The sequence below is a fragment of the Rhagoletis zephyria genome, unplaced genomic scaffold (assembly GCF_001687245.7).
Source record: "Rhagoletis zephyria isolate East Lansing unplaced genomic scaffold, Rhagoletis_zephyria_1.1 Rzeph_scaffold_00199, whole genome shotgun sequence".
In the NCBI taxonomy this organism is placed as follows: domain Eukaryota; kingdom Metazoa; phylum Arthropoda; class Insecta; order Diptera; family Tephritidae; genus Rhagoletis; species Rhagoletis zephyria.
Window position 1 is genome coordinate 259,446 of NW_016157283.1, and position 20,326 is coordinate 279,771.

General features: G+C 37.2%; 1 protein-coding gene across 4 annotated transcripts in view; it reads left to right on the forward strand.

Annotated features, from left to right (window-relative positions):
- Window positions 1-20,326, forward strand: part of cno (adherens junction formation factor afadin) — a 379,548-nt gene that overhangs the window by 257,904 nt on the left and 101,318 nt on the right. For all 4 annotated transcript variants that reach the window (XM_017609197.1, XM_017609198.1, XM_017609199.1 and 1 more), the window contains 4 exons: window positions 12,104-12,569; window positions 12,690-13,214; window positions 13,272-13,519; window positions 13,575-13,693. In XM_017609197.1, the coding sequence (XP_017464686.1) occupies window positions 12,104-12,569; window positions 12,690-13,214; window positions 13,272-13,519; window positions 13,575-13,693 (1,358 nt within the window). The remainder of the gene's footprint in view (window positions 1-12,103; window positions 12,570-12,689; window positions 13,215-13,271; window positions 13,520-13,574; window positions 13,694-20,326) is intronic.

Sequence of the window (20,326 nt, forward strand, 5' to 3'; positions counted from 1 at the left end):
CTATATTTTTTTTTTATATAAGAATTAATATTTTTTTATAAATGTATAGCTCATTATACATACAACACCGCGCGATATTAAATTTTAAACACAAATATCAATATATTCGCGAAACTACGGGCTAAATATAGTAAAATTGAGTTTTATTCTTTCACTCTGACGTCATTGATTCAAAAATTATTTAAAAAATTCAGAGAAATTTGCTTAGAGAAGAAGTATGGGCATCAATATAAAGAGAAAATCCTGTCGAATTTAAACAGATTCAAGTTTTTGGTGCAGAAGGATTGGTAAGTATTGAAAATGTCCTGTTAAAATTTTATCCTTGAAATTTCGCAATATTTTTTTTTTTTAACAATTATATGTCAAGGGCTTATATAAACTCGATAACATCCTCGAATTTCGTCCTTCTTAAAAAATTACCTATTCGTCCTTGTGGATCCAAAAAAATTTAACTTTGTTTAAATTTTAAAAAAATTTCTCTTGCGTTTATTCTACATTGCATTGAATTTTGTAAACATTTTTTGGAATTAATCTTCTTATTTGGCGCTGTAACCGCCTAAGCGATTTTGGCCGAGTTCGGCAAAGCACGCCAGTCGTTTCTCTTCTGTGCCAAGTGACGCAAATTGGAAACGCCAAGTGAACCCAAGTCCTTCTCCTCCTGATCTGTCCATCGCAGTGGGGGCCTCCCTCTTACTCTGCTACCACCAGCGGGTTCCGGGTTGAATACTTTCTGAGCTGGAGCGTAGGTGTCCATTCGAACGACATGGAAAAGCCAACGGAGCCGCTTTATTTTAATTCTCTGCATTATGTCCACGTCATTGTAAAGCTCATACAACTCATCGTTCCATTGTCTGCGGAACTCGCCGTCGCCAACGCGTAACGGCCCGTAAATCTTCAGCAAAATCTCTCTCTCGAATACTCTTTGTCCATGCTTCTATGCCATATACCAGCACGGCCATGATGAGTGACTTATAGAGTGTGGTTTTCGTACGTCGAGAGAGGACTTTACTCCTGAATTGCCTACTCAGTCCAAACTAGCGCTTGTTGGCAAGAGTGATTCTGCGCTGGATATCCATGCTTACATTATTATCGGTGTTAATGCTGGTTCCCAAGTAAACGAAATTCTCTACTTTCTCGAAATTGTAACTGTCAACAGTGACGTGGGTGCCAAGGCGCGAATGTGCTGACTGTTTGTTTGATGACAGGAGATACTTCGTCTTGTCCTCGTTTACGACCAGACCCATTCGCTTTGCTTCCTTTTCCAACTTGGGAAAGGCAGAACAGACTTCGCGGTTTTTGTTACCGATGATGTCGATGTCATCGGCAGAAGCCAGCAATTTCACGCTCTTGTAGTAAATTGTTCCTGAGCGGTTCAGTTCTGCAGCTCTTATTATCTTATTATTATGAGTTTTGAGGGGATGCCAAATTCAGACATAGCGGCGTTAGGGCAACTCCTTTTAGTGCTGTCGAAAGCGGTTTTAAAGTCGACAAATAGGTGGTGAGTGTCGATCCTTTTCTCGCGGCTCTTTTCCAAGATTTGGCGTATTGGGAATACCTGGTCTATGTTGGATTTGCCAGGTCTAAAGCCACACTGATAAGGCCCAATCAGTTCATTGACGGTGGGCTTCAGTCTTTCACACAATACGCTCGATAAGACCTTGTAACCTATGCTTAGAAGGCTGACCCCGTGGTAGTTGGCGANTCGATCCTTTTCTCGCGGGTCTTTTCCAAGATTTGGCGTATTGTGAATACCTGGTCTATGGTGGATTTGCCAGGTCTAAAGCCACACTGATAAGGCCCAATCAGTTCATTGACGGTGGGCTTCAGTCTTTCACACAATACGCTCGATAAGACCTTGTAACCTATGCTTAGAAGGCTGATCCCGCGGTAGTTGGCGAGAATGGCGGGGTCGCCCCTTTCTTGTGGACTGGGCAGAGCACACTTAAATTCCAGTCGTCGGGCATGAGTTCATCTGACCATATTCTGTACAAGTGTTGATGCGTACACCTTATCAACTCTTCGTCGCCGTGCTTGAATAGCTCAGATAGCAGGATATCAGCCCCATCAGCTTTGTTGTTTTTCAGCCGGGTTATTGCTATTCGTACCTCGTCATAGTCAGGCGGTGGAACGTCGACTCCGCATCATCTACTGCGGGCTCGGGTTCTTCTTCTCCACCACTTTCCGAGCTGCAACCATTCAGTAGTGCAGAAAAGTGTTCCCTCCTTACGCTCTGAACATGGGTTACATCGCCATTGTTATTCTTACATGAGTACGCCCTGGTCTTGAAACCTTCCGTAAGTCGCCTAACTCTCTGGTAAAATTTTCGGGCATTCTCCCTGTCGGCTTGCATTTCAAGTTCTTCGCACACACGTATTTCGGCCTCTCCTTATTTCATTTCATTTCATTTATTGAGTCTATGATTATATAAACCTTGCAGACTAGATTCACAAGATTGACTTAACTAAAAATGTATGACTAAGAATATAGAGATTCAATCATTGTGCCAAAACGAGATCTCGGAAGTGCGAAATCTAGATCAAGGCTACTATTCGATTGAATTCAATGAGGGCTCTAGCAATGGGGTCAAAATAATGTTAATTATTTCTAATTAGCTTGACATGAAACGAATACTGAAAGCGTAGTGTCCGTTGCGGAACATTGAAACTTATCAGCTCAAGTAGCTCCGGGAAATCAATGAGACCAGCAATGATATCATAAACAAACATCTGCGAATGAACGGATCTTCTCGATTCAAGTGACTTCATCCCTATTAGCAAACAGCTGGCACTATAGGTGGCAAAGGGGCTGTGAAATTAAGTGGTTTGAGAGCGAAACGAATATAGCTCCGCTGCACTCTTTCCATTCTATGGGAATAAGCTGAATAGATCGGATTCCAGATTAAGGAAGCATATTCCAATTTTGATCGTACTAAAGAATTAAATAAAATTTTTCGGGTATACGGATCGTTAAAGACCCTTCCATAGCGGCGAAGAAAGGCTAGGTTAGAGTAGGCTTTCGGGATAATATAATTAATGTGATTCACAAAGGTAAAACCGGAGTCAAACATCACTCCAAGATCCACAAATTCCCGAACAGGAGAAAGGCTAGCATCAAAAAGAGAATATGTTGACCCAATAACGTTTAAATTTTTAGAAATAGTCATGTGAAAACATTTCTTAATATTGAGAGGTAATTTGTTTCTTGTACTCCAATTAGCCAAGTTATTAAGATCGTCTTGTAAAGACAGAACATCTAAAAAACAAGTGATGCTTCTAAAAAATTTTAAATCGGCAGCGTAAAGTAAAAACTTTGGGCCAAGAATACTACCCTGTGGAACCCCAGAAGTGGCAATAAAGGCGTAAGACTTAGTATTTACAATTTCAACATGGGAGATTCTGTTGGAAAGATACGAACTAACCTAGCATACAAATGTTGAGTGGAACCCTAACCGTTCCTGCTTGTGCAGTAAGGTACTGTGCGTAACAGTATCGAAGGCCTTCGAGAAATCTGTATAGATTACATCGACTTGAGTTCCGCTCATGAGCGATGAGATACAAAACTGAGAAAAAGAGGCAAGATTCGTGACTGTCGAACGACCACAGACAAAACCATGTTGATGCGGGTCAATTATTTCTTTGAAAGCAAAGAATAATTTCTCTTTTACTATTTTTTCGAATAGTTTTGAGCAATTTGAAAGCTTAGAGATAGGTCTGTAGTTCGTCACTTCGGTTTTGTTGCCAGATTTAAAAATTGGCGTAATCGATGCAACTTTCCAACGATCAATAAAGACACCTTTAGATTTCATTGTGGTTTGTAGTGCGGAGATGCCATTAATAACATGCAACTTAGTTACCACAAGAGACCCAAAGTCAACAGTTTGTGAGGTATCAACACTAAGCATACTACTAGATAGGGTAGTATCAACGACAAAATTAGATTTAAAAAAATCCGCAAAAAGATTCACGGAGTCAAATAGGCACTCAGATTGCAATCCATTGAACGTCACGCAAGTGGGAATGTTAGAGCAGCTTTTTTTTTATCTAATATATTTCCAAAAAGATTTTAGGATTTCATCTTAACTCATCTTCATACCGGGAAATATATTGCTTATATAGGAATTTGGGAAGAACATTAAAACTAGTCATATAATGAATATATTTTTCTTTTAAAGATACATCATTGGTGGCTTTGAATAGATTAAAATATTTATTCCTCTGATTCTTTAGTCTCTTTAAGTCTCTAGTATACCAGGGTAGTTTATGAATTCGTGCAGGGAGAAATGAAAGATCAACACTAAGAATTTCGTGGATTTTCAGCAAGAAAGCATCAAAGCAATCTGCGACAGTTTTTGACAGAAAAATTGAATTCCAATCTACTTCAAGGATTTAGAACTCAGGGAGTCAAAATCGGCATCCCGAAAATTAAAAGCCATGTTTATATTAGGATTGGACACTAGAACAAATTCGATAGACTTTAGAGAAAGAGATAGAGGGACGTGGTGCATGTCAGATTTACAAATGGGGAAGGCACATTCAGTAAGAAGAAAAGTAAAATTTTGATCAACAAAAATTAGATCTAGGATATTATTAAGCTGATTGAAAAACGAGTTTATTTGAACAAGGCTGATACTGAGCAGACTATCTATGAAGTTAATTTCGTGGGAGCTATTAATATTCGTCGGTGTTAAGATGCCATTACCTAGAAGATTGGAACAGATAATTTCATTCAAGTTGAAATCACTTAGAACACAAAAATGACACTCCTCATTATTTTCGTACAGGCTAACAATGTTATTCACATGCTCAAAGTATAGAGAATCTGTACTAGCTGGCGGAATGTAAGAAACACACACAAATATCTTGCCATGATTACCATGGATACAAACACAAAGCTGGTCAAGAAGAGATTCATTATTTTCAAGCTGAACAGCAGAGNTCTGTATCGTTCGTTCGATTTTTAAAAATGAGGTGTCACATGAAAGGCCTTGTCCTTCGGGTGTACACCATAGCCTTATTTCTATGAAAGGAGTTGCCACATGTTAGAAAATCGATTTCAAAATATCTCTGCCGCAGAGGGTTGCGTTAAATATTTAACACCACGTCATAAAATCTGTATCGTTCGTACGAAAAATGAGGTGTCACATGAAAGGGCTTGACCTGCAGATGTGCAGTATGGTTTTAGTCTTTTAAAGGGTTGCCATATATACGAAAATCAAATTCAAATTATTTATTAAGTTAAACGAATTATCCCAATATGGGTATCAAAAGAAATGGTTTTGAATAAGTTGTATTTTCTAGCTAAATGTAGGAGGGTTGCCACCTGTTTCAAAAGTAAAATTTAGTTAAATTATACAAAAGTCTTACGCTTAAAATACTATACAGTACAGAAAGAGCTTACAGAAACACAATTAAAATATTTTTGAGGTGCCTGAAGAGGATGGCCACCTGTTTAAAAAGTTAAACTCAAATTATTGAAGCAAATCTTATTATTATAGCTCCGTTATGTTATAGAAAACGAATAGCTGCGTTAAACGCAAATTTGGGGGAAGAGACTAATGCAAAGACAAGAATATAATCAAAAACAAATATAAAGATAAGATGAAGATGAAGATGAAGATGAAGATGAAGATGAAGATGAAGATGAAGATGAGATGAAGATGAAGATGAGAGATGAAGATGAAGATGAAGATGAAGATGAAGATGAAGATGAAGATGAGATGAAGATGAAGATGAAGATAAGAAAGATAGATAAAGTAAAGTGAAGATAAGATGAAGATGACGATGAAGATGAAGATGAAGATGAAGATGAAGATGAAGATGAAGATGAAGATGAAGATGAAGATAAAGATAAAGATAAAGATAAAGATAAAGATAAAGGTGAAGATAAAGATGAAGATGACGATGAAGATGAAGATGAAGATGAAAATGAAGATGAAGATGAAGATGAAGAATTTCCTCTATTAAGTTTCACTTCTTCCGCGCGTAGGGACTACACGCACTGAGTTTTTTTTTTAATTTTGTTTATTTTGCTTTGAAGCTAGATCAGAATTGTTAGGCACTGGCGTTTTACTTGACACCGCGGGCGGCTTGATTATAGTATCAATTGAAATGCTATAAAGATTTTTAACTTCTTGTAGAAGTGAAGCATTACTGTTGCCAAGTCCATGTAGCTCAGCTTGCAGTTTATCTATTTTTTTAACTTCATAGAGAAGTGACGCAGTACTGTCGCTAAGTTTTTGTAGCTCAGCTTGCAAATTGCCAACTTTTTGTTGCAGTGATTTTTTGTCAGCAGCCAACTATCTTATAAGCGAAGACATTTTGGAATTTTCATTTTAATAGTAACGAGTTCGTTAAAAAGAGTTTGTAGAGATATTGCATTATTTTCACATTTCTTAGCACCATTATTTTCCTTAGGCAGGGCAATATTGTCATTTTTACATAGATCAGAAACAGATTCGTCTATAGAGATAACACTTTCTTCTTATTTCGGCAAATACATCTCGCTTCCCTCTTCAGATCCGTGTAGCGGTCCCACATAGCGCACGTTGCCCCCGATCGCAGCGTGGCCCTGAAGGCGGCATCTTTTTTCTCTGCAGCTTCCTGACACTCCTCATCGTACCAGTTGTTCTTTCGGGCTCGTTGAAATCCGACTACTTCTTCGGCGGTGGTACTTAATGAGCGGCAGATGTGGTTCCACTGCTCGCATATGTCGGTTTGTTGAAGAGTGCTCTCTGAGAGCAGGCGTGAGAGTCGAGTAGCGAAAGCACTGGCTGTCTGCCTTGTGATTGCATTTTTTGACGTTAAGCTTTCCTTGCATATTTGGGCGCACATTTTTTTCTGCACAGAGGCGGGTGCGTATCTTGGCTGCAACAAGATAGTGGTCCGAGCGCAGCAGCTTCGCGCACGTGTATATGTTACTTATTCAACACGATTTTTAGAGGCAGTTGAGAACGAACTTATAAAAAGTTGGAAAACTTGTGAATTTTTTAGTTTGCAACTTGACGAAAGTACCGACGTAGTGGGACTTAATGTTCTTCTCGTGTTAGTGAGGTACCCATTCCCAATGCAAATCGAAGAAGAACTTTTGATGAGTGAAGTACTTAAGACTTACTCCACTAGCGACGAAATTTTTAAAGCTAACGACAAATTTGTACAGAAAAATGGTTTGAAATGGAGCAAGTGTGCGAATATTTTCAGTGGTTGAAAAAACGAAAGGAGAAGTCACTGTATGATCCGTCGGTATTCCCTGGCGACTAGGCAGATGCCGCCACTAGAATTAAAACCCGTATTGGATGACACTGTGAAGCCAACAGAGGCCTGCGAAATTAAAATACATCTCTGGTTTTTATACCCGAGCGCACTTGTGCTTGTGGGATATCTCAACGAAATTTGGTATGTAGGTTTCCATTTATCCAAGGTAGGTTGGTATTGAAAATGGGCGAAATCGGACTGTAACCACGTCCACCTCCCATGTAACGGTAATTTCCAGAAATACGAAAACTGCGATATTTTAGTAACTACTGACGATAATTCACTCAAAATTGATATTTACAATCATTTTCAGACAAAAAATAAGAATGTTATAAATTTTTGGAAAATGGAATGGGCGTAGCCACTTATGCACGGTGGGCAGGAAGCAAAGATAGGTTGCATAAAAATGTCGACAAAAACTGAAAGCAGGGTTGTATTTGTTAATATTTTTAGGTTAAGAATCCCTTTGAATTGAAATCCTAGCTGCTCCTGTTTTAAAGATATCCACATTTTACATAGTTATGATAGGACCGACTTTTGCGAAAGAGAAAAACATCCTTGTGCATTAAATATTCAACAATGTATGTGTGAGTAAATGTGTGTATATATATTATGTGAAAATATAAGTTTATGTAAGTTTTTAGCCGGTTTCAATCGTTTCCAAGGCGCACCACGTAGAGGCAACTTACTTTGCACCTCTTTGTTCTTTTTTTGGTTTTATTTTTTTATATTTTTTCTTGCTTTATTTTTTTATATATGTTTTTTGTTTCCTTTTATTTTTTTTGTTGGTTTACCATATAATATAGTCACACATTTTAGTATTCAAATATTTTATTATTTAGTTAAGTTTTTATATATGCTGGAATGAAAATGTCATTACAGTTTTCTTCAGGCGACTCACAAAAGTTGGTTTATCAATCATATTTATTTTGAATCTATCCCAGAATTTAATGAATTCCCTATGAACTGACTTCCCGGCCTGCTCGGACCATAATCCTAAACCATCGTTATTCAAGAATGAAATAGATTGCTTTAAATGTTTAAGGATAAAATGGGTTTTGACAGTTTGAGAAATTCCAGTACTTTTCAAAGCTGTGCGGAGTTCGTTAAGATTTTTGTCAAAATTACTAAGATCCGCTTGTTATGCGGAAAACCATGTATTCACGATTTTGCTCATGTCTTTGAACGAGGCAATATATTTGGTATTGTTTTTACTGAGAGTTTCTTCCATACAAACTATGTTCGACATTTTTTTGTATGTGGAAGACACTGTCAGCAAAAAATAAATAATTGAAAAAAATCAACGAAATTTTCTGGTAACTTCAGACTTGCACGGCACGGTACTTATAAGTAATCTAGGTTTCACGAAAAAAAAAAATAAATACAGGGTAACATTAAAATATCAGTCATTTGTTTCGTTGCTGTGAGCTTGTTTCAAAACTTCTGGCTTTTGCTATAATTGTAAAACTCTGTGCATGTCATTTTAACGTATTTAGGTACATACTTATATTAATCATCAACTATTGCTTATGCAAAACGTGCTACATTTAAAAAAAAAATCGCATATGAAAGAGCACCAACCCAACTCGTAATAATTTAAGTATACAAATTTTAGTATTTAGTATATCAATTGAAATACGTCAATATTAAAATGAAGCGCTTTGCACTTAACGGATGCTTTTTCATAATTAAGTTAAAAAAAAAATTTATTTAAATTCCATGCTGTCTGTAATGGGATTTGAACCCTGACGCTCTGGAAATTAGCAAATTGTGGCAAGCATCTTCGTGCACTCAGCTACAGCCAGACATGTAAATGTGCATTCAAATGTTCAGTTTGATTCAACACCACGTGTGCATGGTATGAAAGTATTGTTTTTAAGTACGAACATTTCAAAACGATAATCAAATAAAAAATATTCATGTTTACTATGCGTTATTTTCCCCAGTAAATTCATACAATTTTTTTTAATATTACAACGCGTTTTTTCTCTCAGCGTAGTCATTTTTAAGCAAAATTTGTGCAATCAAATCGAAAGCCGGGACACTTAAATGAAACCCGGGACATTTTAAGGTTGGACCGGGACATCGGGACAAATAGTCTAAAACCGGGACATGTCCGGGAAAACCGGGACGTCTGGCAGCCCTACACACAAAGCGCATACTTTTATGCGATTTTCTTTATGATCGCATTTGTGTTCTGGATGTACAATAGTCATTATTTCCTGAAAGAAGAGTACATAAATACCAAAATAAATCTCATACAAGCTTTGAATTTATTTACTTATTATGAGGAGTACCGTTGGCCTAAGTTAGAGCATTTTTATTTCTTGCACAAGCGCAGTGCGACTTGCCTGCGCTACTTGCTTATAGCAACAAACCTTTAATAAAAAATTACTACCGTATTATATAGCATACAATATTGTATACATACATACATATATTGCGATATTGAAAGTGTTTGTAATGGGAAAGTTCACGCTACAGAAAAAGGTAATTGTGGTGTTTTATCTAAGTTGTATACCGGTAGCGCCCAATAAATCTCGATCAATTATTCTTTCGGTAGGAAAAAATGGAAATGTTTCACATTGATTTGATCCGTTTTAGTGAGTTAAAAAAGGGGAACAGATTTGTATGAGATTTCTTTTCGTATAAATATGCTCTAATTATCGAGAAGTACGCCTTCCTCTTTTGCAAATATATCCTATCAGAAGTATATAAAATGTGGATATCTTTAAAACAGGAGCAGCTAGGATTTCAATTTAAGCGGATTCTTAACCTTAAGATATCAACAAATACAACCCTGCTTTCAGATTTTGTCGACATTTTTATGCAACCTATCTTCGCTTCCTGCCCACCGTGTATGGTTACATGTGTATATCATGGTAATCGCTGCACCAATTTCTTTCAAACTCGGCACAGTTATTGGCCTTGGTACAAAGTAGCAAACGGCCGAAAATTTTTAAAATCGGACAATAACCACGCCCACATTGCATATAACGGTAATTTAGAGAAATACAAAATCTTCGATAAATCAGTAAATATTAAAACTAATTTATTCCAATTTGATACTTGCAACAATTCTTTACCAAGAAATACGTTTATGATAAAATTTTGGAAATCCGGCGTGGCACCGCCCACTTATGATCACATATATGTATCTCGGTAACCTTTCTACCAATTTGTACCAAACTCGGTATGGTTATTGTGCTTGCCACATAAAAGCAAAGCGTTGAAAATTATTGAAATCAGACTAAAATTACGGCCGCTTTTCATATAACGGTAATTTCAGAAATGCTTGAAATTTCAATATTTCGAAATTTAAGGACGCTAATTTACTCAAAATTGATACACCCTGGCTTACCATGTAGCGGTAGCTTTCGGAAAGGTGAAAAAACATATATTTAATACTTGCGCCGGGTATTTAATGTTTGGCCCCGCCCGAACTTAAACTTTCTTACTTGTTTCATTTTTTTTTGTATTGGTAACATGTCTATTAGAATATCTAGCAGTTTGCATAAAAAACGTATGCAACTTCGAAGTAAAGCTAAGAAAATTGATAACACCGGCGTAACCGGCTACTAGCAAGTTAAATGGAAAATCATTTTTTATTTTCTGCCAATTTCCATATTAAATTCAAAAATTAAAATCATTTTTCACTTTTTTTACTTTCGTGAAATTTACTGTAAAAATGATTTGCTTAGCGTTAACGCGCATTACCAGCGTTAACTTGGAAGGTTTAGAAATAACCATTGTCGAATATTTTCCCAACATTGACTCTGAGGGTGTCTACAGCTGGATAACAAACCCATGTGACCCGAAATGTAAACCTACTGAGATGACAAATTAAGCTTTATATAACCTTGTGGACATCAGTGAAGGCAGCACTTTGAATACTAAATACTACGAAGGGAGCCAAGAGAGCTCTGGATGCAAGTGTATGCAGAAAACAGTGATTTTGGCAAGATTGCAGTAAAAATACTAGTGACTTTTACTTTTACATTTCTATGTGAGACTGCATTTTCAACAAATGCTTACATAAACAAGTATGTTTTAAGCAAAAAACAAAACCGACTTCAATTCTCATATAAAAATTCAAGATTATCGTTAATTTCTTCATGATCCATTGATCGGATTTAAACCAAATTAGAATGGGACCATACCTTTCCCTAAAAAATAAAATTATAGTAATCGGTTAACGTGGTCCAAAGTTATGCGGTAACATACATAAAAAAATAAAAAAAAATAATATTCCGACGAATTGATAGTCTTCTCCTTTTTGTGAAGTAGGTTAAGAACAAATACACCAGCAAGCATTCAGCGTCAAATGATTTCAGGGTAAAATTGTCAAAATCCCCAATAAACTTAAAGGAAATAATGAAGTCATCAAAACAATTTCAGTCCTCACATTTAAACTAAAGGAGCATAAAGTTTGCATTGTGTTTTCTTGTTTTCGTAGACATTTGAAGAGTAGGGGTGCCGCGAATTTTTTTTATCACGACAAGGGTGCCGCGGTGAAAAAAGTTTGGGAACCCCTGCATTATCAATCTACAATGCAATGCGTACGCCTTATTGTGATTTCGTTTTAAAAGAGCGAGTAGCGATAATGGCCCTATCTCACATCTCATAAACCAATGTATCGTGTTGAATCGATATTTGATTGGTCCTCAACGGATTTTATTCCCACCAAAAGGGACAATTTCAATTCTATACTTTTCAGATGTTATTTGAAACCCCGAATTAATAAGCACAAGTAAAATAAATCATTGAAGACCTGCCAAAAATAAATACTTTCTGAAATCGATTATCCACTAATATATATTATAATGTTAAAACTATGTGACGGATTTCCACAGGTATCGTGCTTCGACTCATTACCGTCCGGAACTGCAGCCGACTGAACGAGCCCATAAATTAACAATATTCCTACACCATGTCGCAAATTTGATTTACACTGTTGTACAAGAACAATATTCTGATGCACGTATTTTAGCCTTTTGGATGGCTAACAGTTCGGAATTTCTTCACTTTCTAAAGTCAGATCGTCATATTAGTGCATTTAGTGTGCAAGCTCAAGAAGTGTTGGCGGAAAGTGTCCAAACAGCATTTCGTAACCTGGTGAATTGTTTCCGCTTGGAATTGTCACAAACCTTGAATCAGTTCCTTTCGGAAACCATTGACCATGACTCGGCCGCGGGATTGGTGCTGACAGTACTTGGTTCCGCAATGGCACTATTGCGTCGTTGCCGCGTGAATGCAGCTCTAACAATCCAACTATTTAGCCAGCTTTTCCATTACATCAATGTGATTTGCTTTAATACGGTGAGCAATGAAAGTTTATTGATCCCATTTTGATTTACCCTTTAATAAAGTTCAATTATACTCACTTACGACCTAACAAAGTGAACGGTAATAAACTTCCACGACTCATTTGATTTGTAGATTGTGGCTAACTCGCACATGTGTACTGCAGAATGGGGCAAAGTTATGTTGGAACGGCTTCAACTTCTGGAACTATGGGCTGAGCGCCAAGGACTGGAACTTGCTGCTGATTGCCATTTGGCGAAAATAAACCAATGCGCTCAGTTTCTCCAAGCGCCCAAGTCGTCTGTCGAGGAGATACAACAATTGGCTTGCTCTTGCTTCCGCTTGAACTCATTACAAATGGCCGCATTACTGCAACAAGAGAAGATACCTCGAAATCTTGTGGACACTGCAATAAGAATGGCTGAGTCGGTAGCGGATGAACTCACGCGATCCGATGGTCGGGAGGTTCGTCTAGAGGAATCACCAGAATTGCATTTAGCTTTGCTGCTACCCGACGACGGTTTTAGCTGTGATGTTGTGCGCGGTATACCATCCGGCTTAGTTGACTTTTTGAATCCACTACAACAACAAGGCATGTGCCGCCTGGCTGCGCAACCTACTTCTATTGGTTTATGGACTGTTTATATGCACCAGTTCAATGTTGGTATTAATAATAATAACCAAACATAATTATAACATTTAAGTTATTACTTTCAGGCCCGGTCTTCCAGCGCTATGTCCAACAAGCTACCGCAACCGGAGGTCCAGGTGATAAAGTTGCATAAAAATGCAAATGGTATGGGTCTGTCCATTGTCGCGGCAAAAGGAGCAGGCCAGGAGCGCTTAGGCATATATATAAAGAGTGTTGTGCTTGGCGGAGCCGCTGATGCCGACGGCCGTCTGCAAGCAGGCGATCAGCTCTTGCGGGTTGATGGTCAGAGCCTCATTGGCATTACTCAGGAAAAGTAAGGACCGATATTGGTAACTTAACCAAATATGTTAACTCTTAACATTTTTCAGAGCGGCAGACTATCTCGTACGCACGGGACCGATAGTCACTTTGGAGGTAGCAAAACAAGGGGCTATTTATCATGGCTTAGCAACTCTGCTACAGCAGCCTAGCCCAGTAATAGCGCGAGGTAAGTCATAATTATAAATCTACTGATGATGTACAGATTCGTAGCATTAAAGATCAGTTAAGTGACTAAATATTCGGAAATTAGGGTAGTTTTCGCTATAAATTTAGCAGTAAGCGCAAGCTAGATGTAATAAAGGGCCTTGATGTAATAGCGTTAATCTATGACAATGAATGCTAATAGCTTTTTTACTAAACTCCTCCCTTACATGCTGCCAATAACCAAAATAAACTTCCAACAATTCAACAATTTTATTTCACAATATTTCTGAATTGTGGCTTACTAAACTCAATGTAGAATCGGAGCTAGGAGCGACGGCATACCACGATCAACGGCGTCACTCGATGTACACCAATCGTTACTTTGCTTCGGTTTCTGATGACAGTTTGAATCGCAGCCGACGTGAATCTTTAATTTGTTTGCGCTCGTCATCTCCGCCCGTGCGTCGTTTGAGCGCATCATCGTTGCAAGAAGAGCTTTGCGCCAGAGGTCATCAGCTCCACATTGATCCCCGATACCGGGACACGCGTCCCATTGCACGTTCAGTGAGCAGCCTCTATCTATCTAGCGAGAATAACCTCAACAACGTTCATCATAATAACATTCATAATAGCCCAGTACGGCAGCGTACTAATAGTACTTTGAATACCAGCACACCACCTCCTTCAATATACATTGAGGAGTATACCGACCCTGAGCCTGACCCAAATGATCCACAGAAGCGCTCCACTAATGAATTATTCACCAACTTGTCTTATAATGAGGCACATCAGCCCCTGAATGAAGACGGCATAGCTTCAGTTGCCGACTCAGATGATATTCCATTTATAGATGATGGTTCCCCGACAGATGATGTTCGAACCTACTTTCCGGTGGAACAGAAGCCTGTAAAACATGTTGCGAAACCATCGACTGGTATTATAAGTGGTGTACGTCGTAATGTCTCTGGTTATCGTAAAACCGTTAGTTTTGATTTAGAAGAAACAAAGGCACGCAGGCGGGATAGTATTTCGCTAGACCGGGGGACGGGAATAAATCGAAAGTTCCACACACACGACGCGATAAGTATATATGCTAAAGCTGGTCTCGACAGCAATCGTTCATCCTCTGAGTCATTGGATAAAACTGAACGTGAACGTATTCCCTTTATACAAAAGATTAGACGTGAACTGAACTCTAATCGTTCGACATCTGGATACATAGCAACCGGCAGCAACTCTGGCAGTGGATCGAATAGCAATCGTTCTTCAAATGAGTCCTTAGAAAAAACTCCGTTAACAACAAAAGAAATGCGCAATACAAATGTAAATACTGAATTGCCAATGGCAAGAACGACGGTAGCACGGCCAAAGCGGGAGCTAAACGCAATCCGTGCCACCTCTGGCGGCGGGCTCAGCGGTAACCAACAGCGCGCCAATCTAAAAAGATCCGCTAATCTACAAAACCCCTGTAATATGGTAAATATCACGAGCACCTCTCTTCCTAAGCCTGTTACTGCTTCCCGCACTTCTGTTTTACCTTCCTATGCCAGATCAGGAGGTAATCCACCAACAAAAGCAAAAGCAACAACCAACACAGTTGTTACAATTAAAGTTCCTAGTGTATGTGAAATCGAAAGTTCCTCTGAAACTGTCCATAACTATTGCCCAGAGCGCCGTTCGCTTAGCCATGCAAATATATATTTCCCACACTGTGCTGACCAGGGCGATGTCGTCACACCCCCATCCTCAGCTTGTCATTCGCATACAACCACACTTACCCTCTCACAAGGATATAAAACTTCGAAGCCAACTGACGTTAGCCAGGTACATCATTTTACTAAACCGTTCGGGGAAGGGAAGGTTCGTGAAATGGCCGATTTTTTTGAGCGACACAAAACTTTCGATGCCATTGGGTGCCACAAGGAGTCTCCATCCGGCATATGTAACGCTTTCTCGAAATCGACATCATATTTATACCCGTCGAAAGATGTGACATCACCACACCAAAGAAAGAACCTCACTGATCAGGAACAGACGGACATTTTGCACCAACTAAAGGAATGGAGTATGCATGGCAGTAGGGGCAAGGACTTTCATGTTAGTTTACAAGATATAAGTCCTCAAAATTCTTTGGGAAACGTAACCAAATTGCGATATAATACATTTTTTCAAAATAATACTCACAAGATCTCTGAGTCTACTGAAACCATGCCTTCCGCACAAATACTACCAACACTAGAATCAGAGCTATCTGTTTGCACCACTGTTACCTGTGATTGTCCCTGTTGTGCCAATTGCAAGAAAACAGTTATTACTGAAATCTCGGATGCCAACAAAACCACCCAAGGAAATGCCAAATCATCAGTAGGCCCTTCGACACCTTCATTTAAATGCTATGACAGTTGCCCTGAAGGTGCGCAAAGTCAGTTAAAGAGGCAGCTCAGCGTAATGTCAACCGCGAAGGGTAACACCGTTCGCACGGTTAAACGTAACCAAAAGCAACAGCGAAATTCAGAAGGATCCACCAGGATTTCCCTTATGTTAGCTGCTAATAGTGGCGGAAATTCTACTGTTGCTTCAACGACTTCAACAGCCGTGGGATCGTTAGTTAGTCCAGATTTGATTGCGCCACTAAAAAATGATATCGATGGAAATGAAAGCTGACAGCTTAGCGAAAAAAGGTGGTGTTGAGAATGGCGTGTCATAAACGTAGCTGCTGCTTTCATTCGTACTTCAGGGCTTAGATGAATAGATCTGAGACTCTCATTTTTATCTGAAAGCTCGCCACGGAACTCGTGCAGTTAGGGCTGATAAACAGCTGTCACGCGAAGTGGCGAACTGCTACTAGTATCGTGGGAATTGCACTACTTTGAATTCAGTCGTTTTTTTGCGCTCGCATTTTTAGCATGCCTATAGAATAGTCTTTATGACTAAACGCGATTTTGCTGGCAATTTAAAACACTAAGCTAGAGAGATGTGAAAATTTAGTAATTATTCCTTTTTTTATATTGGGTTTAATCAATCAATTAGTTTAATCAGTTCTCAATAAATGCCCATAGATGTTTTTGAGACAGTGCTTCTATTGGTTCTGTAAAAGAGTCTCAGATCTTCAGGGATTCCAATCTTTTGAAAGATACAACTAGCGAAATATATACCAATGTATGTATGCACAGCGTGTTGGGGTTTCTCGTAACTCTCTTTTGTTTTAGATACAGTCAGCTTTTCTGACTAAAAAAAAAACTACTTATAAGCAGGATTTGGTGTTGCCAGCACTATTACGTATAATTACTATGGTCATTTTCAAATGTACATAAACATAGTTAAACAAAGTTCAAATTTGTATAGAAAAATATTAATTTTTCGAAGTTTTATAATTTCAACCGATATGTTGACTGTGAATACGGATGCAGTTAAACTCTGGTTAGTGGTTAAGGTAACAGTGATTTAACTACGTACTGTGAATTCGGCCCGAAATTACTTGACTCATTCGAAATACTAAGGCGGAACACACAGTGTTAGCACCGTATATCGACTAATATTTATTAATAAGTGAAAATCAAACACAACGCATATACATAATTATTTTGCTGGGTGTATTTATAATTTCAAGCTTTCCAATTCGATTATAACACGTCAAGTGCCGTAACCAATTTATTCATCTAACTATCTTTATTTGTTTGCTTAAATTGTGTATATTTCGTACTAGGTGCTGTGTAACTTATTTTTAAAAATGTCTTACGAAAATTTAGTAAATACCATTCTGTTAGTCGGAAATATTATTTTTTATATAGCACGGCACTCAATGTGTTAATCGAATAGTATAATTAGGGCCATCAGAGCAGAAGTGACCAATTATTTTTTTGGACTTAACTTCTTAAAATACTCTCAAACGTGATACATTTTAAAATAAAGGTGGTTTACTCCTTAATTTGATGGTAAGCTAAGCAACTCTGTATCTGAAAATTAAAGAGTAAGCGACTTTTATTTTAAAATTTATCACATTTGATATTATTTTAAGTAGGTAAGTACAAACAAACAAATTTGGGTTAGGCCACTTCTGCTCTCATGGCCTCAATTAAACAGGGCTGAAAATCAATTTTAACCGGAGCTTAGTTTTAAACTGAAACTTCTAGTTTTGGTATTTGTACCTAGCCGAAAACAACACCGGTTCGGTTCGGTTCGGTTTGTAAAGAAAAATCACTAAAATGGTTCTTATTTCTTCTCCGTAAGTTCACATTAGAAACCCGCTTTTTTAATCTGTGCGTCTTGCATACTTTTTCGTTTTATTAGGTATTAATCGAACTAATAAATTTGACCGAACCGCACCGGTTATTCGAACGCTGGTTTGAAGTCCTGTGTTACGAAGGAAGGTTGGCATCCCTTTGTAGAAATTTCTAGTTTTTTTAGTTGATTAAATATGCTTAGAATTTATGTAGGAGATGTACTCCACTATTTTATTTCGATATATATTTATTTAATACCTTATGCTTGGCAGACCTTAATAACATCTGCAAAACAGTGAAACCAAACCCATTTATGAGTTAATATTAATAGAATTTGCACACAAATTATGCATATATGGATATGGATATATGTATGTTTCACTGTCCACTGTCGGTTACCATTTCCATAATGAAATTCATAATGCAATCATTTAAATTTAATTTACAACTCTTAAACCTTCTGGATATTTTCTCTATGATTTTTGTTTTTGAAGCCACGTTAAAGTAATCATCCGAACTAAATTTTTTGAACACAAATCATCGGCCTACGTATTGAAAGTTAAGGGGGCCTCAAACAGATGCGATACTACCGGTGCGATGCAAAAATTTACGATATACGATCAATACAAACCATTTCTGTGATAGGTCAATCTTCTACTGATATTACTATACAAAACAAAAACTTTGGTAATTTGGATTTACATACATGAAAAGCGTATGTACATAAATATGTTTTCGTACAAATAAAATACAAATAAACAAGTTCCTACATAAAACAAAAACTTTAACCAATTCATGGAATATAAAAATATATATGTATGTACTTAGGGCGGGTCAATTTTTTTTCGACATCGTTCCTAGCAGATTCGGATTCTGCATAGAATTCTAAGAAAAAAAGCCCTTTAGACCATAGCTCTAAAATCAATTTCGAGCCTGCGCAATTTTAAAAGAAAATATCTTTAATTAATACTAAGTCAATAATCAGATTAATATTTACTAAAGTGTTGAGAATGTTTTTTTTTTTTGTATTATAGAGTTATGCTCCGGAGTTTTGTGCTATGAAAAATTCATTTCTGATATCTATTTTTTATTTAAAGAACCGCAAGAGGGCGCTTCAAAGCAAATCTACTATATACTTGTGGAAGTATGTATGTATGTATGTGCCAGGTTGCAGCCAAAACGGATGGACAGAATCGAATAAAATTTTGCCAAAGTATTTCCATGACTCCTGGACCTATAATAGGGCAAAAAAATTGGAACTCGCCAAGGGGGAGGGGGATGGGGGATACCTCCCATAGTGAAAATTTTTAATCAGCTCTAACTTCGGAATTATAGTCACATTAACTCGAAATTTAAAATGCACAGATACCTATGGTAGGTGCTTGTGGAAAGATATATGTATATAAATGAGTTTGTAAAATGGGGCGTGGCACATCTCATGGGTGTGGAATATTTTATCAGCTATAACAGCAGGCAGTATTAGTGATCTCATTGTATTGCATTTGAAGATTTGTTATAATTGATCAAAGTGAAATTCAAACAAATTATAGATGATATGAAGTTCACCGGGCCATTTTCTAGTCTTTAATATATACTAAGTTAATATACGGATTAATATTTACTAAAGTGTTACGAACGTTGTTTTTTTAATACAATAAAAAAAAAATAACTATAATTTAAAGGAGTGACACACAATGGCTAGAGTCGTCTCATGTGTGTATTCTTTCATATACATATATATGGGCCGTTCTTACCGTTTTATATTTTTCATCCACTCGCCTATTCCTTACCGAAAATTTTAAATTTAAAAAAAATTTAAAAAAATTTTAAATCTGAATTTAAATTTATTTATACAAATTCAACAAGTTTTAAACGCTGAGACAGTACAGGCAGCAGTTTAAAATGGGTAACTGGGTAAACTTAATAAAGAAAACATATTCTCTGGTTAAATTAATAAGCCTGCCCGGGTAACACAAAATCCTAAGCTTGATAAACATTTGGTGTTATAAAAGTTTTATAAAGCTCTACTTGTAATTAGGAAAATTGCCGAAAAAAAAATATAGAATTGATTGATTGATTGATAAAAATAGAGAGGGAGGGAGTTATGGCTATGACAATAGAAAGTAAAAAAACGATACCTCGTGCTGAAAGCAAAAGCGATCTAAAACCAAAAAAATATATAAATACATTGTTAATCATAAAACATTTATGATTCGAAAAATAATTTTGAAATATTGTAAAATTTTTTATTTTTTTTTGGTTTTTTAATGTTAAAGTTTTATTTACTTACAGTAACGCACAAAAGTATTGGTACAGTGAATTTTTCGCAATATAGGCAAAGTATTTTTAGAAAAATTCCAAGTATGCAGTTTAATAATCCATTCAATTTTAGTTTATCAAAGTGCAAGTTCGAAGTTGCTTGAAAATCTGAA